The sequence below is a fragment of the Pleuronectes platessa genome, chromosome 24, assembly GCF_947347685.1.
Source record: "Pleuronectes platessa chromosome 24, fPlePla1.1, whole genome shotgun sequence".
NCBI lineage: Eukaryota > Metazoa > Chordata > Actinopteri > Pleuronectiformes > Pleuronectidae > Pleuronectes > Pleuronectes platessa.
In genome coordinates this window covers 4554852-4580009 of record NC_070649.1, presented here as the reverse complement: position 1 = coordinate 4580009, position 25158 = coordinate 4554852, and the positions used below count along the sequence as shown (strand labels likewise).

Genomic DNA, 25158 nt, shown 5'->3' with positions numbered 1-25158 from the left:
TAAATAACTTACTAGCGTTGACTTCCTGTCGTTTATCGGGAGTTCTAGCTTCTTGTTTCTCTTCGTGTTCGCTCGAAACTTCCTCAGCTGCGACATTAAAACCTCATCAAGAGCATAAACTGTATATATAATCAAGAGACACGTGCGTCAGCCGGCGTAGCACCAGCCGGCAGTACCCCTCTGTGACCACACACACAGGCTGACATGAATCTATCGTTAGGACCAAGAGGGGCGCTGTTTCCCCTGTTTGAGGAAGAGGAGACATGTCAATGAATGTAAATCTGTATTACCTTTTTTCTGCAATGGATGAAGCTCTACTAGAGACATGAGTCTGACTGAACATTTTATTCAGACAAATGGGTGAAATAAATAGAGGTTATGATTCTTCTCACAGTAACAACTGCTTGAAGACACAATACATTTAAATCAGTTACTTCAGTTAAATACATAATTTATAGTCAAAAATTGGCATATTGCATTACATGGCTTACATTAGTGTAGTTCTCATTGAGTTAATTTTGCGGGTGAAGTCTTAAAGCTAAAGTTTACTGACGCTCGGGAGAAAACACAAAGGTCCAAGTAGAAAATAAAAAAAGTCTTACAAATCAAAACCAGCCGATAAAGAGTAAAAACACAATCACAAATATAAAAATAAGAAATCGTGCTACAGTAAGTTCCTTTTCAATCTTGTAAAAATCATACAAAAACAAAGAAACAATATATTTCCAGTGTTGTATTGCTTGGACTTTGGTCTTGAAACAAAAAGATCATTGAGCAGGCGCACTAACGCTCCTGAAGACTGCGATGGTGTCTGAACAACGTTTTTTCTCTGACATCTGGACTCTTACTGGGAAATTCAATGCCTCTGAATCAGTTCAGTGCAGTTCAAATTATTCCTGAAATGTTAAATCAATCTGCTCGCCTCAGAATCAGCGACTAAACATATAATATTTGTTGATATTGCTACCTGATGAGTTTTTTTGGTCAATCTTATATTTCAAGTTCTTGCTGATTTACAAAGCTCTTACTTTGAACAGGTCTCAGACGGTTGGGAGCATGGAGGAATGACAGTGGGTCCCCAGATTTACTTCATCTTCAAAAGGCACAGGAAACTCAAAATTCTCAATATTTCTAATAAAATAAGGAACGATTGCATTGGTGGTGTTGCTCTCTGAAATGTCATCACTTGCTTCTAATTGCTCCCACATTGTATTGAAATGTAATTTCATTAATTACATTTCCAGATTCAGTCTGTATATAAAGATTGGCGACATGACTAGACCCTGAAAGTGACGCCAAACCGTCTTTACCCTCATTGCCGCCGTCAGTATAGGTCATAAATCCCTCCTCCTCCATGTAAGTGGATGAGAAATGGACCAAACTAAAAGATCTAGTTGTATGTTAAGTATGTTTTTCTCAAAGAAGATTTTCTGTGATTTTAGGTAGTTCTTATCATGCTTAGCATACACTTCGTTTTCAAACAGTTTCCGTAACAGCTTGTGTTTGACAAATGATTAAGAAGCTCCAAAATATGTGGCACTATACCCAGATGTAGTCAAGTGTTGAGCAGTGCAAGGACTATTTGAGGCGATGGTACAGTTCCGTTTTCACAATATAAGCTTACATATTTCAAGTAATAAAGAAATGTGATATTTGGTAGGAATATAAAACATACTGCTGGTAGACAAGATTCTGCCTAGTTTTTCCAAATTAACTGCAAAATGGTTGCAAAGATGTTTCCGTTACTCTCATGCATTTAACTGCAGCTTTTGGCAGATGTATAACATTTAACAGTTTGTTTACGTTGTAAGCGTTCTCAAATTCACACACAGGGGTGATTCTGAAAGTTCAGCATCTGTCTTCTTGTTGTGCTGGGTCTGATGAAACTGGTTCTTGCAGCTCATTTGGCTCAAACACATTTATTTTACCTTAAGATATTGCCTTATCCATGAAATCTGAAATGGAAGCTGAGCGGAAGCTGAAACTCCCTGATGGTTGATTCCTGAGAAAATCTCCCTCCAGCTTCTGTTTGACAATAAGTTGTATTTGATTGGATAAACTCACATTATATCATCTTCAATTCAATTAATTTAATTAATTCACATCAGACTGAGGACTTTCATGTCATTCTGTAAAATATGAGCCACTTATAAGTGCTGGTAATTTAAGGTTTACCTTAAAAAAAAAGTATTTGTGTATCACAAATAATTTATAAGCATCTTCTTAAATGTTTCTTTAACATTTGTATTTGTGATTAAGTAGCTGCTAATCAAAAGTGTCTGTTTAGTTTTTATGAAATATATAAACTCATGTATCATTCTAATTCATGCACCAGGTCAGTTAATAAAATACTTTCCTGGCAATGGTGACATTTTATACCTCGTAAAAGATAAAGAGATTTTTGTGTCAGCGCTCCAAAGGCTTAAAGAAAGTGGAAAGGAGCATGACAGGAAGTGAGGTCATCATGCCTACCAGCTATTTTGGCTTCACAACTTTAAAGTCAGATGTGATGGCTTTGCTGATGGCCGGCAGGCATCTTCTCTTGGTCCAGAGTGTAGTATGCAGGGAATTGTGGGGGTTGAAGTGGAAACGGTGAAGACATGTCGTATAACACAATGGAGTGTTGGCAGTTTGTGTCCACACAGGTTGAACAACACTTCACTCAGGCCATTCGGTCATTTAAAGTCACATCCTGTCCGTGATGTTTGGATCCACATAGATCTCAGAGGTTTGTCTCGTCCCAAGTTGGGTCGTCCATGCTCTTCAGAACCCTCCTGATGACCCTCTCCATCTCCTTCCTCGCTCGCTGCTCCTCCTCCAGTGTCCTCTTCATCCTCTTATTGTCCTGTAGAAAAAACGAAGAGGATGGGAAAGTGAATGGATGAGAGAGAGGGAAAAAAAGCAGTATACATCAAGGAAAAGGAGACATTGGTTTCCCACTTGACTTAAAAACACACACAAATGACTTCTTACCACACAACAATCTAGATAAAGTTTAGAAATGTATGTTTAGTAATAATCAGGTTAGTAGTGAACTTAAACTGCTGACTCACCTGCTTGAGTTCCTGAACTTCATCCTTGAGGCTGTACACAGTGTCCACCAAACTCCTGCAGGAACACAACAGCTCTGATTTACTGTGATCTACTTTACATCTGATGTACTGACACTTTCCTCATTTCCTAAAACCATATAATCATATTCATAACTTGTTAGCATTTCACATGTTTCCATTTTTATAGAGCAACTGATATGTTCCAATTTATTTTATGGCAACCTCTAATTTTTCATTTCTTTTCATGTTTCCTCCATTCACTATATTTGTATTCCCATATTATGTTTTTGTATTTTCAGCACCTCTCCTCCACCACAGTCTGTCCGTTGCTCCTGGTTTCCTCCACTATGATCTTCTCCTCCTCTGGGAACAACATTTGAATGTCCTTCCTGCTGGAGCCTGATTGAAACAATGGCGACAGCATAAGTTATCAACCCTGCATCACACACAACACATAGACAAATATGTGAACATCCACACAAATATACTTCATCATTCCAAGTCGTTTAGATTAGATTACTATTAGAGGAGTAAAGTATACAGTAAAATGAAGTATACACTTCCTGAAGCTATACTGATGGGAATGCACAAACACAGCTACAACCGATGCACATGTACAGAAAAACACACACACACATACACACACAGCAGGTGAGATGTTTTGGCTGATATACACATCTATCTCTAGGTGGACGCTAGCTGCTTCTTCAATGTGTCTTACGAGAAAACGAGGCAGTCCTAAAACTTGGGGCTGTCCAGATACTTTCATAATCCGAGTCCTCTGATTGGTCGGAACATGGCAGGCTGCCAGGCAAACCAGCAATGGTGAGGCTGGTGTCAGCGAGTACATGGTTGTGCATGAGGTCAGTCCCTTGCCAAGCTGTGCCATTAAGTCACCAGCAGAAGACGGGAGTTTGGAACAAACCAAATTTAAAGGTTGGGCGATGAGATGAGCGGAGGAATATAAACCATATAGGATAAAGGATTTTTTTTTTAAGTAAACCATATGGAAACAAGGCAAAATTAATGTAAGAACATAAATATGGGATTTAAACCAGAAATTAAAGAAAAGCAGTTTGTGTGGGATAAAAATATTTTAAATAGAATAAAATTCAGAAACAAAAAAGGGGGAAACAAGACAGCAAGGATAAAGGAGTTAATTAAAAAACAATGAAGGATGAAGGGAAGACATGAAAGAGAGGAGAGAAAAACATTGTTAGGAGAGAGCATAGAACAAACAGTGTCTTAAATAACACACAGTAGCTAGCAGTGTGTGACAATGTGCAAGTGATAATGGTGTGTGTGTGTGTGTGTGTGTGTGGGTGGGTGTTCGCTTACTGGAGTTGAGAGTCTGTCGTGTCTTGGCGCTGGTGCAGTACGCCTCGATCACTTTCAGTATCTGAGCATCCTCCTCTAGAGCTGCGGTGCCTGAAAGACAAGGACGGGACAGGAGGACGAGTGAGGACGAGTGAGGACGCACCGCTTGCGCATGACACTGCCGATATAAACGCAGTTATAAACTTACTCTTTCTGACAGTGAAGTCCTCTTCTGAAGGTTTCCTCTCTGGCTTCCTCTTCGGGAGCAGCTTCTTCATGTTTTTAGGACTTTTGCTCATATCCTAGGGAAAAAAAGTGATTGGAATGTTAACATTCACACTGTAAAGACAGAGATCGCATTTAGATTAAAAAAACTCTAGTGGCGTGGAGGGGAGATGCGCAAATCACACGTGTTCGATTTGCGCACACACCGGGCGGCACTTGCCTGATTACGGCACGTGAGGTGAGTGAGCACGGGTGAGGAAATAAAGGTCCGCGATTTCCGGCCGGGCTATGAAGGGTTTGTGCATTGGAGGACACGAGAGCACGCATTGGTTTTCAACTGTCAAGTTATCTGGGTGATGTTTTAAACTGTGCTTGCCCAACTTGAAATGGCACTGTTACACAGAGGACGCAGGACAGCTCTAATCCTGATCCTAATCCTAAATCCGAATAAGACTACGGAATGTTTGTTGGTCATGTTCAGAAAGATTCATGTTCAATAAAATCAAGGAGAAGGATTTGAGCTGTCCTGCGTCCTCTGTGTAACAGTGCCATTTCAAGTTGGGCAAGCACAGTTTAAAACATCACCCAGATAACTTGACACCTCCATTCTGAGAAGTGGATAAAAGGCCTTGGAAGTCCAGGAAAAGCTGTTGACGCAGGAGAAGAGAGCTGTGCTGGTCCGTGAGGTCAAGATGGCGGAAGACGTCGTGGAGAAGACTGTGAAGCAGCTCAAGAAAGAGAGAACCGCTGCGAAAAGCACCTTCACCAGACAGGCCAACTTCCTCAGCAAAGGGGCAGACAGCATGGTGGAAGCAGAGCTGAGGGAGGAGTTCGCCGAGCTCTCAGACTGCCGGAAAATCGTTCTTGAAGCGAATGATGATTATAAGACAGGGCTTTTGGCTGAGTCTCAAGAGCCAGAAGAGGGAGACGTGGTTCTTGAAGAGAGGGAGGAGCTAGACGTTGAGAGAGCCGCTAACGAAGCAGAAGCAAGGTTTGGAGAGGTGAGAAGAATTGTCCAAACAAACCTGTGGTCCAGATATGGCCAATACGCTATCACAACTGCAATCACTGAAGGAGAGAAGGCCTGCAGTCGGGCGGAGAAGTTACCTGTGGAGAGTACTCACCTGGATGCATATGAGATGCACCTGACTCTACTGGAGAAAAGGATCAATGAGGCTGCCAGAGTTATGTCAAACTGGGAGCGGTGGATCCCCAAGGCTGAAAGAAAGGAGCTAGATGGCAGGGTCAAGGACCTGAAAGCTTTGAACGGCAACCTTGAACTGAGGAAGGCTGAGTTTGTCACTGCACGGAGGATGTCGAAGGATGCGCTGGCTGCAGGAGCCTCAGGACTTGAAGCAGTGAGAGCACATCCCCCGCCAGCAAAACCAATTGTCAGGATAAAACCAACCACACTGCCCATCTTTTCAGGCTGCAAAAGAGAATACCACAGATGGAAGAAAGACTGGGAGAGCCTTCAAAGACAGGGAGAGCCGTCTGGCTCAGCCGAGGTCAAGAAAATTCAACTCCTGGACAGCGTGGATGACAAGATTGGGAAGGATATCCGGCTGTCAACCTACAACACTGCAGAGGATATGTTCAGAGTCATGGACAACCGGTATGGAAATAAATCGACCATTGCCATAGAAATCCTGGAGGAGTTGGAGCAAATACCCCCTGCAAGGGGAAGCCAGCCAAGGAGAGTCATCGACCTGATCCAAGCAGTGGAAAAATCCCTAGCAGACCTCACAGAGCTGGGAATCTCTGGCGCAATCAAGAACCCTCTCGTCATTAAATCCATTGAGAGCAAGTTACCCGACTTTGTAAAGAGAGACTGGCTAGCCTTTATGGTAAATTCTAGCAATAATGTCACCACAGACAACCACTTTGACATGCTCCTGAAGTTCCTAAAGAATCAAGAAGAGATCCTAGAGAGACTTGACCAGCTAAGGTTTGTGGAGAAGATGGAGAAACCAGAACGTGGGAAGAAATATGAAAGAAAGTATGCTTCTACAAGAACCACAAAGAAAGGAGGGCTGGAAGATGTGTGTGTTGTCTGCGGTGATGGAAGGCACAGTGACAAGATTTTCTTCTGTAGAAAGTTCAAAGGGCTGAAGCTACAAGAGAAGAATGCTATTGTAAAGAAGCTGGGAGCATGCAGAAAATGTCTTGGATGTCATGAAGATGATGGATACTGCAGAGACACTTTCCTATGCAGGAACAAAGACTGTAAGAAGGGAGACTCCTCAGATCACCATTACTTTATTTGCCCCAATGGAGAAAACAAGAGTGGAAACGAGGAGAGAAGTGGGAAAGATGGCAGAAGAGAGAGCAAACTAACAGCCGAACAGGAAGGATTCTTGGCTGAGCTGTCCTCAGTGCAAGCAGAAAGGTGCAGAATGGCATTCACGAACAAAGCTACAGAGGGTGGCATGAAGAACCACCAGTCCCAGCTATTGAAGAAAAGTGGCCTGTGCGAGCTTCCTGTCATTATGATGCTGATGGAGGTAACTGCTAATGCTGGGCAGAAGATTGGAGCTCTTGTTGATCTTGCCTCAGACACAAACTATATCACCCATAAGGCTGCACACAGGCTGAGGCTGCGGAGTGAAGAAATAACCCTGGTTGTGCATGGTGTAGGCGGAATGACCATCAAGGTGAACACGGAAAGATATCTTCTTCGAGTCAGAGTGAAAACCCCCAAAGGAGCGGAGAAGGCTCATGAACTGATCTGTTACGGCCTGGATGAGATTGCCAAGGTGCACAAAGTTGTCAAGCCGGAAAAGTTGCAGAAGTTCTTCCCAGAAGTGAAGCTTGAGGAATTAAGGAGGCCGGAAAAGATTGATCTGCTCATCAGCCATCGCGAGGGAAGACTTGCTCCACAAAGGGTTAAAGTTGTTGGGGACCTCGTCTTGTGGGAGAGTCCATTGGGAATGACAGTGGGCGGAGCAAACCCCGACCTGTTCGAGGAGATAGAGGTGGCAGCACATGAGTCCAGAACACACTTTGCTCGCTCCATGAGAACTGCTGCAGTCAAGTATGAGGAGATAGTTGAGAGCCCAAGTACTGAAGCAGCCCGTATGCAGCGAAAGGACAGTGCAAAGGAAACGGTTACAGCTGCTGCAAACCGTGAGTTCTTGGAGTGGTGGAGATGGGACAGCATCGGAGCAGCCTGTGAGCCAAAGTGTGGAGGATGTCGCTGTGGAAACTGCCAACCAGGAGGAAAGGAAATGACACTGGCTGAAGAAAGGGAGCTTGAAATAATAAAAGAAGGACTCACCTATGTCCAAGGAGACTCTCACACAACATCGCCGCATTGGGATGCAAAGTATCCATGGACAGAAGATCCTGCCTCACTCCCCAACAACAAAGGTGCAGTTGAAGCTACATTCTTGAGAACAGAAAGACAACTAAGGAGGGAGCCAGAGTGGAAATCAGCATACAGAGCCCAGGTCCACGAGATGGTTGAGAGGGGCGCAGCCGTAAAACTCACTAATGAGGTCATCAGCAAGTGGACAGGACCAGTGTGGTATGTAAGCCATTTGGTGGCGCCAAACCCTCACTCAGTGACGACTCCAGTCCGGCTTGTGTGGAACAGCAGCCAGAAGTGCAGGGGAGTGAGCATGAATGATATTCTGCTAAAGGGGCCAGATGTTTTAAACCCGATCAGAGCTGTGCTGCTGAGATTCAGAAGAGGTGTGTATGCTGCACTTGGAGACATCAGGAAGATGTATAATTCAGTGTGGCTAGAAGAGCGAGAGATGCATCTCCACCGATTCCTTTGGAGGGACAATCCAGATGAGGAGATGGGTCAATATGCCATCACAAGGGTGAACATTGGAGACAGACCAGCCGGTTGCATTGCACAGGTAGCTATGCGGGAGACAGCAAGATTGGCCATCTTTGCTCACATGGAAGAGGAGCGCAGAGTCCTGGAAAAGGACAGTTATGTGGATGACATTCTAACTTCCCATAACAGCCTGGAGGAACTAGACAAGATGACTGAAGGCGTTGAAGAAATTCTGAGAGCCGGAGGCTTCTTTCTGAAACCGTGGGTCCGGTCAGGCCAAAGTGGGAGGCCGGAGGCTGCAGCAAAGGTCCTGACATCAAGAGTGGAAGGGATGGAGAAGAAAACCTTCATCCTCCCAAACCAAATGAGGGATGAAGATAACAAAGCCCTGGGCATTGGATACAAGGTGGAGGAGGACAAGCTCTACATGATGACCTCGATCAACTTTTCCAAAAGGAAAAAGAAGATGAGAGTAGGCAAGGATCTTCTCAGAATGGAGGTGAAACCTGGAACGCCTAACCCGCTGACAAGAAGGGACCTGTTAAGCCAAGTAGCTGGACTCTACGACCCCATCGGTTTGGTATCACCTCTGAAACAGAAGGGCGCTATCCTTGTTAGGAGAGCATTCCAGGAGGCAGGAGGAGGGAAGTTGACCCGTGAGACCTGGGATAAACCACTGTCAGAGAGCCTCAGAGAAGAAGCCATTCAGCTGTTTGAGGAGTATGCGCAGCTTGGACAAGTTCAGTTTCAAAGAAGCCTGACACCAGCTCACTGGAAAGGGAAACCATGGGGAATCACATTCTCAGACGGGAGTGACAAATCATATGGAGCTGTGATGTACCTGAGGTGGAACACTAGTAAAGGAGTCGATATCCGGTTTGTAGAGTCGAAAGCCAAGCTGACTCCACTGGATCAGAAAGGGGAGGCCGTGAAGGCTGAGATCTGCGGCGCTGTCTTTGCAGCCAGGCTCAGGAAGTACGTTGAGAAGCATGGAGGCCTGGAGATAGAGCGATGGCTCCACCTGGTGGACAGTCAAACAGTCCTAGGAGCAATTCAAAGAGAGAGTTATGGGTACCAAACTTTCTTTGCGAACAGAGTGGGTGAAATCCAGAAGGCTGGCTCAGTTGAAGACTGGTGGTGGATCCCTGGAGAGCATAACATTGCTGACATCATTACAAGAGGAGGCACTCATGAAGATCTAAAGGAGGATTCCACATGGCAGGATGGGCCAGAGTTCCTAAAGTGGCCAGTGGAGGAGTGGCCTAAAAAGTCAGCAGGAGAGGTTGCAGTGCACGCTAGAGAGAGTGTCAACAGACTCCAGAGAAAGGCATTCTCAGCAGGAATGACAAGGGCTCAAGCTAAGATAAGCCAAGCAAGTGCCCCACAAAAAGACCTGAAGGATGAAAGTGGAGAGAAAAGTACGGCCGCTGATCCAGCTCTTCTGGCAGGAAGGGCACCCAGGAGATGGGAAATAAAGAACCTACTGGAAGTGAGGAATTACAGCTCCTTGTCCAAGCTGGTCAGGATCATCGCCTGGATATGGCGAGCTGCCAAGAAGTGGATAGAGATGAAAAGCCAGTCAAGAACTCAAGAAGCTAAGCATAAAGTGTCATCACTAAAGGAAAAGGCCAAGCAAACTGTGCTTACAGTGAGAGAGCGTGAAGATGGCCTCAGGGATCTCTTTAGTGAAGCTCAGGAAGGTGTAGCTTTTCCTGACACTACCCTAAGCAGACTGGCAGTATACAGAGATGCGGACTCTGAGCTCTTGGTTTGTGGAGGCAGGATTCAGATGTTTGATGAAGACAAAACTGCAGTGCCCGTCTTACCATACGAGGCATGGGTGTCTACATTGCTGGCACAGGAAGCCCACAAGGCAAACCATGAGGGAATAGCAGGAACCTTGCTCAGGATGAGGAAAAAAGCCTGGGTAATCAAAGGTCGAAGAATTGCAAAACAAGTAGTAGACAGTTGTGTGGTATGCAGGAAAAACAGGGCAAAACAGTGCCAGCAGATTATGAGTGACTTGCCACCAGAGCGAACAGGCCCAGCATTGCCATTTGAGTTTACAACCATGGACCTGTTCGGACCTTATGAGGTAAAAGATGAAGTAAGGAAAAGGGTCAAACTCAAAGTCTGGGGGGTAGTATTCTGCTGCATGGCTTCAAGAGCCATACACACTGATGTTGTGAGTGACCAGTCTTCTGAGGGATTTCTGCTGGCCTACCAAAGATTCTCTGCACTGAGGGGACACCCTAGGAAATTGTGGACAGATCCTGGCACAAACTTTGTAGGGGCCAGACCTGCTCTGGAGGAGCTTCACAGATTTCTGAGCAGACTGAACAGGTCTCAGATTGAAGAGGAAGCTGTCAATCATGGAACAGAGTGGTCATGGAGGATTCACCCTGCAGACTCTCCCCACAGAAATGGAGCAGCAGAGGCAGCTGTCAAGATAGTGAAGCGAGCCCTGAACAACCTTGGTGGTGATGGAGTTCTCACATGGGGGGAATTCCAAACATTCCTCTTCATGGCAGCCAACCTGGCAAATGAAAGACCGATAGATGCCAGGATTCAAAGCCGAGAGGACTGTGTGGAATACATCAGTCCCAATTCCCTCATACTGGGACGAGCCAGCCCAAGAGGAGACCCGGGAGATTTCAAGTTTGAAGGTTACCCATACAAGAGACTCCAAACCATACAAGCAGAGGTCAGCAAATTCTGGAAGAAGTGGTGCCAGCTAGCTGGTCCTAACCTGTTCATAAGGAGCAAGTGGCACACAAGAGAGAGGAACGTTGCAGTGGGAGATGTGGTCTGGCTGGCTGACCAAAATGCCTTGAGGAGTCAATATAAATTGGCCAGGGTAGTCAGTGTTAATGCTGACCGAAGAGGAATCGTCAGAGATGTAAATGTGAGGACCTTTCCAAGCTACCCTGTTCCAGTCATGAAGCCAAGCACAGGGGACACAAGCAGACAAGGAGCCAGGAAACTCTTGAAGAGAATCCCTGTGTCCATTCTCTGCAGGGATGTGAGACGACTGGTCATCCTTCTTCCTGTTGAAGAGCAACGATAGAATGAATAGATAGAGTGTGACCTCCTTGGGTTGAGCAACCAGGAGGTCAAGTGGGAGGTGTAAAGACAGAGATCGCATTTAGATTAAAAAACCTCTAGTGGCGTGGAGGGGAGATGCGCAAATCACACGTGTTCGATTTGCGCACACACCGGGCGGCACTTGCCTGATTACGGCACGTGAGGTGAGTGAGCACGGGTGAGGAAATAAAGGTCCGCGATTTCCGGCCGGGCTATGAAGGGTTTGTGCATTGGAGGACACGAGAGCACGCATTGGTTTTCAACTGTCAAGTTATCTGGGTGATGTTTTAAACTGTGCTTGCCCAACTTGAAATGGCACTGTTACACAGAGGACGCAGGACAGCTCTAATCCTGATCCTAATCCTAAATCCGAATAAGACTACGGAATGTTTGTTGGTCATGTTCAGAAAGATTCATGTTCAATAAAATCAAGGAGAAGGATTTGAGCTGTCCTGCGTCCTCTGTGTAACAGTGCCATTTCAAGTTGGGCAAGCACAGTTTAAAACATCACCCAGATAACTTGACACACACACAACTCCAGAACATTTACATTGTGTTATTTCAAGCAAATGAATATTAAGGAGAGGTGTCCTGACTTATTTTAAAGTGTCATTGAACAGCACCTCCTTGATGCAGGGAGCAGCGCACGGCCGAAGCGGAGGCGCAGGGCGAAGGCAGCTCAGGCTCCAGGGTTTGGGGGTGCTCGGTGGCTCAAGGGGACCCCACATTGGGTTGCTACCGTGAGGCGTCCCGTATGAGGCGGGGTGGGGAAGGGTGTGGTAGGTGTTTCCGCTGCTCCCTCCACGGGACTCAGAGTGTCTGGTGGGAGTGACCGGGTGGGACGGCAACTGGGAGGAGGCAAGGACACGTTAAAGAGAGGAGCAGGCGGGTAAAGAAGTGGACGAGGATCGAGTAATGAACAAAGCACTTACTGTGTGACAGACGGACTGATGCTTGTGTGCGAGTGCGGCTGGAGTGTGTGTGTGTTTGGTGAGAAGGTCCAGCCATTCCTGTAGTGCCTGCTGAGTGTTACACGCCACCTGCATCCGCTCACTCTGAGCCCCTGTACGACAAAACAAAAACATGTGTGATATTATTTCCAAAATTTTAAGCTATAGCTTGAGCATGAGATCCAATTCAACTTAGATCCTCACAGGTATCGAGTGCAATGACAAATCAGAAATGTCCACGAGGTAAAAGAGAGAGAGGGCTGACCCGATATTTCAAAAGCGTTCTTCAGGTTGTCTCCGTCCTCTATTCTGGAGATGAGCATCCCTGACAGTGGCATCCTCCCCTACGCAGAAACACAGGGTTGATAAGTCGACCAGAGTTTTTGATAAATTGAGGGTTTAAGTTTAATCTCATGTGAAACGCACCTGATAGATGAATCCACTCATTCTCATGCTGGCAGACAGAACGAGCAGTGTGTGAGGGAAGAGGACAAGGTAGCGTTCGTTTGACTCCTGAAAAACAAAAGGACAAACTGCATGAACAGAGTCGAAACAATACAATAGCCTGAGGTAAAGTAATTAAACAAAACCAGCTGAAAGAGCAAACGATTGTGTTTTAGATGGATAAAGATGGTGTCAGGGTTTAGGCTGTTCAGGTTTTCTGACGGTACCTGACAGTTCTGCGTGTGGACCTTGGCCTGAGACATGTGCTGGACAGGGCCGAGGGTTCTGATGTCATCGCCCTCCCAGTTTCTGATTGGCTCAGTTAAAATCTGCAGCTCCAGGTCCTTCCTCTTCCTCACCTCCTGACACTGAGCCTGAACACACACACACACACACACACACACACACACACACACACACACACACACACACACACACACACACACACACACACACACACACACACACACACACACACACACACACACACACACACACACACACACACACACACACACACAAAACACAGATTCATACAAAGGCACAAAAACGCTTTGAGATACTTTACGTTCATGTTTGTTAGTTGGTACAAATGCACACACAAGTCAGGAAGTGGATTTACTTGACAACAGCAAAAGCTCTTGTTTTGGCTATTTCAATATCACTGGTGTGCTAGAATAGTGGTACAACAGGTGGTAGTGAGAAATATGGAGAAAAACAAAACTACAGCTACAGGTTTAACTGAATGATGTGATAAGATCTTATCAGTGTGTGTCTTACTGAAAGGGTTTTGAAGGCCGCCATTGAAGCATGGAGTTCAGCTCTGTCCGGGTGTTGGTCCTGAGACAAAGACAAAAAATAATAAAAAAGATAAAAACATAGAACAGAATAGAATATATTTGTATACATGCATGGAGATCAGATCATAATTAATATCATCTGAATCTTGCCAACTTTGCTTGTTGGTTCATCTGAATAGACACGGACGGACTTACCTCCATGTGTCGGTCCAGTTCTTTCAGCAGCGTCGGGTATCTCTGCAGTCTGGTGAAGGGTTTACTCAGACTCGTGGTCAGAGTCAGGATACCTGGAGTGGACGCCCCCTTTGACTCCATGTACTCGCCGAGCGCCTCACTGTCACATATCACACTTACATTTATGTTTCCTGTCTTTGTCTCGTGGTTTCTAAACGTGCACACACAGTTCTCACTCATTCTCTGACTGTACCTGTGTTGTGTGAGCACATTGACAGCAGACGGGTGGCTGGAGCAGTAGGCCACGTAGAGGATCTTCATCTGGGGAATCAGACTTAGGAAGAACCCCCCGATCTTCTGTTGGCTCTCTGGGAGTCTACACACACACGACATGTCAAAATTAGACAAGAAACTGCTTCTGCTGCCATTTAATCACACATACAGAATACTTAAAGTTGCATGACATATTTAAGGACAGTGACATGAAACTGATCATGCCTGTTGCTGCACTGCCTCGGCAAATAAGACTGTGTTACTTCAGTCCCCCACTAGATGCCTCTGTCACTACACTGACTGACTACATGATGCTTCCCTCAGGCAGCTACAATCTGTGCTGCTTTGTTTTGATGTGAACCTGGAGGGATGCATTGTTAGTTTAACAGGATGAAACACATCTGCAGGGTAGAAGGAAAAAATAATAGTTGTGCCTGAGTCACACTGTGGTCAGTGACGCAAATAAGTGAGATACAAAGATTTTACTGACTATTTTCAATCTGCTAGTTATTCTCAAAGCCATAATTTTGAAATCAAGAACAAATAATCAGATAAGGCATACAGATGAGAGGGATGTACTAACTTTGTGTGCTCCTCTAAGGACTGAACCAACATCTGCTGGAAGGTCGAGATCTCCTCCAGATTTCCTTGAATGTGACCGATGTCGACGCTGCTGAGTCTACACGGCACAGGAGGAAGGAGGAAGAGAGGAGGGTCATCATTCATAATTCAAACATCTTCTTCGAGTAATCCGGATTAATTTGTATATTGACAGATTTCTGTATTTGAATGAAATCTTCTGTGGAATCAGCGATTTAGTATTTAGATATCAAGTCAACTGCAGCCTTTTCAGAAAGATATTTATCATTATACTTGAGAGGAACTCTAATTATTAAATGGTGCCAGAAATAAATCAGATCAATCAGATCTTGTAAAAGTGCAGATTTGATTAATTATACATACTGTAGATCAAATGATAAAAGGACGGCTTTGTTGTATGAATTTATAGTTTGAAATTCATACAACAAACTATAAATATTGCAATTTGTATATGTGTATAATATAGTATAGATGTGGTATACAGTATATGTATATGTTCACTAAATTGTGAGAAGAAGGTGCAGAATACATTGGTATTTCAACAGATATGCTCATGTGTGTCACCCCCTCTAAAACACGACTGTGATGAATAAAAAATAGAAAAGGGTAAAAATAACCGGACCTGTCTGTTGGGTGAAGTGAGCGCAGGTATGAGCCCAGGAGACTCTGTAGTTCTCTGGAGTATTCAGTCTCTGCTTCCAGGATGTTCTGCAGGACCTGACACACGCACACACAGAGATAGAGACTTTATTTATATTTACAGTGATAGTAAAATGATACGAGGTCTATAAAAATCCCAATTCCCATTAAAAAATATTAGCACACACTCTTATTCAGAAAATTTTACATATTTCTTAGGAAGGTGGTGATACACGGGACGGGCCAATCCTGAGTCCGTCGAAGCTGTCAATCATAAGGTTTCATTTCATTTTTACCATGTGTGTATCAAGAACTATGTAAACTGACAGAAACATCTTTGAGATTGATGCATTTGATGTGTAGTTTGGCTTTTTAGTTAATTTAGCAACTGGAAATCCATCTGAGCAGTTTGTTTTATTGGTGGAGGATGTATTTTGTAAAAGGCTAATGGACGGAGATATCAGATCCTCTGGGAGCTGGAACACAGTAGCTGCATAATGGGCCTTACTCTACAGGCTAATCTCTAATCTTGAATCTCACAGGAACAAGGTTTCTGCTAATGAATTGCACTATCTTAGACTGATGTTGTAAAGGCCAGACTTCCACTGCAGCACTGACATAAAATGAAATTAAAGCTATATTTTGTAAATTGAAAATGTATATTGATGTCAAGAGCATGAAAACATTCACTGACAAAAAAAGCTTTTGTCCTAAAGCTCTGAAAAGCTCTATGAGAAAAAGGACAAAAACTTCTATATTTATAATTTTTTTCCTTTTTCATTTATGTTTGGGAACAGCATTGACTTCAGGCAGGGTCTGTGTGTGTGTGTTAGCATATCTGTGTGTGTGTGTCTGTCTGTCTGTGTTTGAGGGACACTTAGGTACTCCGACCAAAGAATATGGACTGTCTAGAGTGACTGTGCAGCATGTTACATTATTAAAACGCCCACACACAAACACGCAGGCACACACGCATGCACAAACACACATGCACACAGGCAGGAGACAACCCTGGGGCAAGGCTGCCCCAGAAACCACGGAAATGGAAGCAATAACCTACTTTACATCTGCTGCACTCTCACACACACACACATATATTTATAGATGGCACATGCAGTACTGCCATGCAGCCACCACAAATCAACACATCCTTGTACACACACACACAGAGACAACAGCTACACGATCATTAATTGTATGTGTGGATGAAAAATAATTGATTGTAAAAGCAGACACACACATCCATTAACTGGGTTCACTCCAGCAGTCTAAGTCTAAGACCTACATGCAGGAAATTATTAATTTAAATTTGTGGGTAATGGCATCTTCAAAAATTCACATTTCTTTCCCATTGCATTTCAAACCTTTGCCCCAAAACCTCTACGTTCTAACCCAAAACTATTTGGAATAACAATAATAATAATAATAAACAGGTTTTTTGCTTGAGCATTTGACAATTAACACACACATGCCTACATATATGCAGACACAAACATGGTCACTGGAGGATGATGCTCACCACGTTGTAGTACGTCTTACTGATGATCGTGGTGTCGAAACCCTTGGGTGGACTTTTTAGGGTCCCAGACTTTGGCTTTTCTAACGTTTTATCTGAAAACAGATGCAGGGTTTAAAAAGGTCAGTGGCAGGAAATAGAAACAAAAATAAAGAAAATAAAAGGGGTAAGGGTTAGTCATACCTTTCAGTTCACTATTGCTCTTTGGAGATATTTATATGTAAATCCAGAGGAGTAAAGACTATTTTCTAGATACGGAGTGTATTCATCTAAATCTCAATTCTGAATGAGCAGAGAAAGTAAATATCTATTTGAAGTAGAATCTGTGAAACTTAGGATGTTTTAAAAAAAAACAAAGAGGCCTTGTTCTCTTGGTTTTTCTTTTATCCAGGAAGGTCAAGTAGTTGAAACAGGAGAAATCTTTATATTCTATTCATCTTTATTTTGTGTAAGGTTTCTTCTTCCAGATGCAGACTAAGCCTCCCTGATAGAAACCAGCTTTATCTCACAAATCAAACAGGTCCCACTGAATGGTCACTACATGAACACATGAGCTGCTACTGCTCAGTACGTCGTGAGCATGGTCCTTGTTTGCTGTTGTGAAGCTTTAAGTCAGGAAGTTCTTTTCTATACAGCACCTCAGGAACTTCCTGTCATTGTATGCTTGTGGAGCTTCCTTTCTTGTTTCCTGCCTGACGCAAGACTAACCAACACAATCAGACACAGGGAAGTGTCAGCCGTTGAATATTGAAGCCATTAAATCCAGAGATGAATGGGATTAAGTCTCTGAATCAAAGTAAATACTACACATGTTTCATGGATAATTAGTCTACTTCATTAATCAGTAAGTTAATAACAGTAAGAACAGACCTGGAGTCAGGTCATGCCATCATGACGTCCATCTTTATATTCAATCTATACAATGCAGTTACATTAAAAACAACATCTTGTCCTGCAGTGTACTGAATTAGCTGCAGATCAAAAAAGCAGTGCACGTTTCAGGTGTTCACTTGAGACATAGAAACAGGAACAGTAACCAAACCATCTACTGGGGCCAAGACTGAGAAGACAGCTCATTTTCTCCCCACTGCTCTGAAATATGATTTGGGGAAATAAACCAGGGCTTCACCCACCGCTTCCTTTCAGCTCCCTCACATAGTTACTGGGGAACCATCCGGTCTTGCCGTTGTTCGAGCCTTCCCACCAGCCCCCATCCTCCTGCCTGCTCACACTGATGATGTCACCCTTGCCGAAAGAGAGCTCGTCCTCATTGGTCTGCTGGAAGGGGAAGCGCGCCTTGAACAGCGACTGGACACACCCACTGCCCTCCGACATGTCCTGGGAAGGAGACGGACCCCCGTCAGTGTTTGTTTTCTACCATTACTTGTGAGTGGTTTTGCGGTTGTCATGGTAACTCACCAGGCTGCGGTACTGAGGTTGATGCAGTTTGGAGGAGCGACTCTGAGTGTTGAGAGAATCAAATGACTTGATCCTGGATGTTGAGGAGTGCGACTCACACACACTGTCCTCAGAAACAGCTAAATCTGCAAATGCACAATATCCTAATAAGTAGTTTTACAAAAAAATTATAATATCTTAAACTCACATGACATTATACTAATAAAAAGCTTTTATCAAAATAAAATTACTTTAACTTGATATGTCTTGATATGCTTTTAAACTTTAGAATTATTTCGGATTAAAAACATTTCAAATATACATTTATACAAACACACATTGACACATGCACAAAACATCACTAAACTTGCCTTCAGTAGCTTTGTTCAGGGCAACCAGGCAGTTCAGCACCTTGGTGAAGTTCAGCCCCTGCAGGAGGTCGCTGACCTCGAAAGGCTAAAGGAGAGAGAAACAAATAAAGAACATGAGATACGTCTAAGAACAGCAATAACACTGTGTCGAGGGGTTCGAGGCAGGAGAGACCAAGTAAACACATTCATTATAAATTCATGGAGCAACGTCACAAAGCTTTCTGACATTTCAACGCAAGTATCTCATGCAGAGAATGTTGTGATGGAGCAAGAGGAATCAGGCACTAGCCCTTTTATATAGAATTGACCTGTGATACGACCCTGAACCCATTCGCTGACATTGGAATTTCTATTTACACTATTTTATTTGGTGTCTATACATGTACCGTATTGTTTAAGTTCCCCTCTGTGTCTCTTTTTAAAAAACAGATAAGGTGTTATTCATAAGAAAATTACTTAGTCAGCTTAAAACTGAGGAAACACTGAGTTTAGTGGAGGTTCACATCTCTGCTCCAACTGGAGTCTGGATCAGGATTACTCAAAGTCTGAGCTCCCCCCTCGTAATCTCCCCATCACACACACACACACACACAAGCCATAATCAAAATACCTCTGAAGCCCCTAATCTTATGTGTACTCCACACACTGACTGTCTTCGATGCTCCCAAAGTGTGAAGGTGGAGCTATCTGAGCCGTAAAAGGCTAAGCTAAAATATTCTGATGAGGAACTTTACAAAAATTAAGTTAACGGCAATAATTCCTCCTTTTCTTCAAGTAAACTGAATAAGAACTAGTGTTTTTTAACTTCATCTTCGTCTAAGAAAAGATCCACTGGACGTGATGTACACACACGTCCTGATTAACGTCAGAGCAGCGTGGACGCAACAGCTCACACACAGTTTCCCCTCCACCACAGGCACTTAGCCAATATCCAGTTCGAAGCTTCTCTCCACTTCTCCTGCAGCAGAAATATGTTACTGTAGCATGCACACGTTTTACTTGTGCTTCTCCCACGATCAATACATTTGATTAATACTCAAATCTGACACTAAGATTGACATGTAGCACGTCAGCAACAAAGACAGGCGCCTCTACAGTGCACAGATCGTTTGTATGAATGAAGATTATTGATCTCTAGAGGAATTTAATGGGTTTGAGTGAACAAAGACCCCAAGATGCAGGATGTCTCATCAATAAACCATCTTTTAAATGTACAAATCTTTAAATTGTAATTGTTTTCATCATGTTAGCGTCTTCCTTAAGATACATAGCAATAAAAAAAATACGTATTTTCAGGCATGCTTGAGTGACTCTCCCCTGCATCATAGCATGCTTTAACACGTGTGATTGGTCAAACAGCTTACCTACTAACAGAGAGCGCTTGTTTTAACGCCTTAGAGGAGGCGCACTAAATGCACCGGATCAATATCTCCATCCGTTTAGGTTTAATTAATCGCAGCAGCCGAGTTTATGTTGCCGATTGTTATTCTGATTAATCATGCAGCTCTGTTTAATCATGGAGTCAGAAGACATCTGCGCTCACACTGTCCCTCATGTAGTCCTCCTCCCATTGGACGGCCGGTCTGGCTCGTCCTCTGCTCGTTCCGTTGACAGTCTGGGAGAATTACGGTGCTGATGTCAGCCGGGCTGCTGGTTAATGGAGGCCTTGGCTCCCAGCAACATGGCTGACATGGCTCTAATCAACCTGATTGGAAATATCCACTGGCTGCCCGGCGTGTTGCATTACATCAGCCCACCCCCCTCCTCCCCTCAGTTTCATCTTCTCATTCTCTTTTACATTTGTCCTTTACCACAGTTTCAAGTTGTTTTTTCAAAGCCTCTTCTCCTCATCAATTACATTTTTGAGCTCTGGAGACAAACCTTGTTAACAAGGACTGCAGCCTACGACTTCGGAGATACACTGTGATGTTTTTCATTATGACTCCATGTTTTTTTTAAATAAATTACATCAATAATGTGTGTGTGTGTGTGTGTGTGTGTGTGTGTGTGTGTGTGTGTGTGTGTGTGTGTGTGTATGTCTGTGGTGTCACATCGTACCACAGCACTCGCCCCATTTCACACCCTCTGTTGTGCAGGATATAAAATGGTTTGATCTACTGTTGTGCAAACACGCACACCCTACATGTCCTTTTGAACTCTGATAACAACACAGATATGATTTTGATAAACACTTCTATCTTGCTTTCAGCATTTCAAACTCGTCTCACAGCTTCTGTGCATGATATCTATTGCTGCCCACAAAGATTTAATCTAAGTAACAAAGACTTTTGAAAGAACGACTACATTTAAATGAAGACCAATATTCAGATATTCAGAATCAGGTTAATATTCTGATATTAACCTGATTCATTATTAAATCAGGTTAATATCAGAATATTGGTGTCCAGTGACTACATGAAAAACTCTGCTGGAGCCAACAAACCAAATAATCACCAATAACAACACTATCTGTGCATGTCACCATCATCATCATGTGCTACCAGAGGGAATTGAAATGCTGTGAAATCCAAATAATAACATTTCATCAGAATTATTCAACAGATTCCCACAAACGCAGCATTATTGATCAGCCTCTGCCTCTTGTTTCCATAACTACAAAGGAACCGCATCTCGTTCTCGAGCACATCAACACGTTTAACTGAGGTTATTAATGGGAACTCCATTTAACTCTTTCAATAACTAAACGTCAGAAACTACACAGTGGTTTCATGCTTTTAAACCCTTTATTCTGTGATAATAATATATATATATATATATATATATATATATATATAAGGATACACACCATGTTTCTTCAATACATAAAGTTGTACCTCTTTCTATCAGAGTCATTTGAACAAGTTTTATCTTATGGTTTTATTGATGGACAATAAAAGAGTGATGCTAACTTTTGGGTTGCCATGTTCTAACACCACTAGACCTTTTCCTGGACCACAGGTAATAGTTATATGCAGATCTCAGTGATTAAAAGTAGTCAATAAACAAATTAACACTTGTAATGATTATATTATAGCAGACTTCCAACATCTATAATAAGATGAATATTTTCCCTTATGGACCCTGTAGAAACGCTGATTAATGTAAAAGTAGCAGAAGGAAACATGTGTTTACTAGCTGGAGTGATGGATAAACAGAAGATCAAGTGGTAGAGATGATTTAAAAACTAATCATGGCAGATTACGATGAAACAACTTAGAATGAATCCCCACCACAGCCAGGTTTAGTCGTGAATGTGACTTCTCGTCAGTATAAACCGGTCAAAGAGGTACAAGAAGATAAACAAGTGTGGAATCAGTTTTAAACAACACGTGTGATGGTGTATATGTGGTGGAGTCTGTTTCCTGAGCCTCATCACGTGTTGAACACATTCATCAATAGGTTTTAAAGGCGTCAGCTCACCTCCACACAGAAAGAGCCGCAGCCCTTGATGAACTCTCCGATGTTCCTCTGACAGTCGCTGTCGCTCCTCGGCTCCTGGAAGAACTACACACCGGAAGTGGCTGAATTAGCATCAAAACACTGACTGCAAACATGAGTATTAAACTGGGAACCAAGGTGTATTGATGGTTTTCTGCACGGAAACAGTCTTACTCCAGGGTCTGATTGTGCACCTGCCACTTGCTGCTTGTTAAAGACAAGCTAGCCAAAGATAGAAGCAATATTTCCGGTTTAAAGCTTCAAATTAAAATAAAAACAAAGACGTTTTCTAACATTTTGTTGTTAAATTTGAGCAAAACGACATTAACCACATTACCACTTTTTATTAGAGGGAGTTGAAACCTACATGTTTGTAGACGGGTGTGTCTTAAGATGTGGATGAGCTAATAAAGTAAATAAACGAGCGCAGGACGCGATCCAGAGATGCTGACACGTTTTATGCTTTTATTTTGAAATATACGTGTCCTCACTGTGTATTGAGTCTCAACTAACTGAGGTGAACTTGACTTGATATCCACAATCTCCCGGGGAAGTTGGATAAGCCAAAGGAGGATGTGACGTCGCCAGGTTGAAAGTCCAGCTTGTGTGTGTGTTTGTGTGCGTGTGCGTGTGCGTGGGGGGTGTGTGAGCCCATATTACATCTGTACAATAAAGGTGCTAGTTTGCACAATAATAAAAACTAGTAAAATTAGTCTAGATTCAATATAATAATTTTCTCCCTTTACTACAAATACATTTTGTGTACCTTGCATACCTTGTTGTCACAGGAGTCATATATATTGTGTGTCGCTACATACAATATATACATATATATGTATATATTTTAGAATATAAAAGCAAAAAACATGCAACTGAAATAGATTGCATCAAATTAGTAAAAGTAAATAACAGTTAAGGAAATAAATTAAGAAAGAATAAAGTGGAAAAGTAATGGTGATGATAGAGTATAGACTTCTTTGTTTCAAGAAATATAATTATTTCCAAGAATATAAGTCCTAGTAAGTAATATTAAAATATGAATATACTATTCTTATAATATATTCACTTATGAAAGCAATTTTTTGACAGGAGCCTTACATTGATTGAGTTGCAGCCTAATTGAGTTTTTGTTCGACCTATTATGCTGTCATGTTGTTTTTCATAAGAAATAAAGCACATTTTATAGTATTTATTGTGTATGGTTTCCTCCCTCCGCCCTCCATGCACTCACTTTGTCCACCGTCCCGGGTCGGAGTCGCTCCAGCAGCCGGCACAGCACCGCTCCGTCCTGCAGGGACGTCTGGAGGAAACCCTCTGGGTCCGAGATGCTCTTCTTGGGGGACTCCAGGACCCCCAGCGTGATGAGCCACGTTACCGTCTGCTCGGCCGAATTCATGGCTGAGGGTGTGTGGTGTCCTGGATCAGCAGCAGCAGCAGCAGCAGTCTTCCTCCTCCTCCTCCTCTTCCTCACTGTCTGCTCTCTCCTGATGGTGTTTCCAGAATGAGAGGGGAGGCTCAGTCAGCTCCACCTGGTGAGAACATCAGTCAGTCCCGTTACTCTGGGTGGATCAGCCTCAGCTATTAATAGGAAACACGCACAGAGGTGGAAATGAGAAATAAAGCAGCTTCCTTCCTTTACAAACACTCTCATGTTCTGCACTGCTCTATCTATCCTTCTCTCGCTCTCTCTCTCTCTCCCTCTCTCTCTCTTTGCGCGTGCACAAAGTAGCAACAATATCAGGGTCAAAGTCGCCACTGTGGGATGTGACTTCCTTTCATGACCTTCAGTTTAAAAGCCACGTTAACAGGAAACCATATTGAACTTCTTTTTTGGTATTGAAGAAGAGAATTCATATTAAAATGCATTTTTGTATTGCTCATTTTATGTTTATGTGTTGTTTATAGACTGCAACCCTAAGTCTATTCTTTAATTACAAAAAGCTTAAAGTGGACTAAACAGAGGGAACTTATAACAGGTTATTGGAAATAATATAAAATTTGTGGCTCCAGAAGCATTTGTAACAATATACTTAGCCTTTATTGTTTGGCATTGCTGTTTGATTGCCTCATTTCTTTTTAATTCTGTGCCAAATATCAATTTCCAAAAGTCTTACAGGATACTTATCTAAGCAAGGTTTCAGTTGAAATTAAGCAGGAATATCAGAGATATTTAAACTGTCACATTTAATAACACATTGTAACATAAACATTTAACAATTTAACATCTTATCTTTTCAGTGCAGACCATCCCCCATCATTCGTTTAATACTTTTACTTTGAAGGCAAAAACATTACTTCCATTTTAACTCTTCACATCCTTTACTACTTGACATCAGTATCACAGGGCCGTCCCACAGATGATTAACAGGCTAATTAATGCAGGTCTGCATTTACAAATTTACATATTTAACATGTGGCTGAAACACACAGTGTTAACTCTAAATGTATCTCTTTTATACATACAATCTTAATTTGTACAGCAGCTGGAGTAGATCAAATGTATTTTATTCAAAGGAAGAGGAAATTCCCTTAGTATTAAACAAAAATAGCAATAGTGTTGGTAAATAGTGAAGGTAAGACCAAATCTGACAAGTTGCGATAACAATTAGAGGCTGAACTCTGATTATTGCCAATCCATATACCAATTAATACATACAGTTATTATAAGCAAGCTCTCAGAATTTTTAAACAAAGCACATAGAGACTAATAACATGAAGACAAAGAAATAGATTATACTCAAGAACGATAAAAAGAGAGGTACATATTCATATGAAAAAGCTAAACAACAAGAAGATCTGCAAGTGGTGCTCAACATTAACTGCGGGGTCTGGGCTGTTAACCAGAAGCTCACAGGGTGGAGGTTGTGGGTTTTAAAACTTTGTATACTAAGCCCAACAGGATGTTCACTTTTACGAGTAAAATATATAAATATGTGAATTAGCAATACCATAAAAGAGAGAAGAATGATGAAATTGATGTGAATAATAAATTCTGGCATCCAAATCTCACTCCTCCACCACCAACATCATCAAAACCTGAAGAGATTGATTTTGTTTTGAATATGTTTCAGATTTCCTGAAGTTCATCT

At 42.7% G+C, this 25158-nt stretch overlaps 1 protein-coding gene across 3 annotated transcripts; it reads right to left on the bottom strand.

Annotated features, from left to right (window-relative positions):
• Positions 1-330: 330 nt before the first annotated feature.
• LOC128430975 (rho guanine nucleotide exchange factor 7) lies at positions 331-23780 on the bottom strand. 3 transcript variants are annotated; one of them, XM_053417139.1, is made up of 22 exons: positions 23301-23780; positions 22052-22135; positions 18632-18716; positions 18282-18406; positions 17996-18200; positions 16866-16957; positions 15330-15424; positions 14691-14786; positions 14088-14210; positions 13856-13994; positions 13641-13700; positions 13088-13234; positions 12843-12929; positions 12682-12760; positions 12399-12529; positions 12090-12314; positions 4579-4672; positions 4392-4481; positions 3775-3933; positions 3356-3452; positions 3054-3108; positions 331-2845 (listed from the first exon to the last, which is right to left on the bottom strand). In XM_053417139.1, the coding sequence occupies exons 1-22, from the start codon at positions 23463-23465 to the stop codon at positions 2723-2725; spliced, it is 2556 nt and encodes an 851-aa protein (XP_053273114.1). In that variant the 5' UTR covers positions 23466-23780; the 3' UTR covers positions 331-2722. The 3 variants fall into 3 exon arrangements, with proteins under 3 accessions (XP_053273114.1, XP_053273111.1, XP_053273112.1); XM_053417136.1 differs by lacking the exon at positions 3775-3933; XM_053417137.1 differs by lacking the exons at positions 3775-3933; positions 23301-23780 and adding an exon at positions 22244-22269.
• Between the last annotated feature and the right edge of the window lie 1378 nt (positions 23781-25158).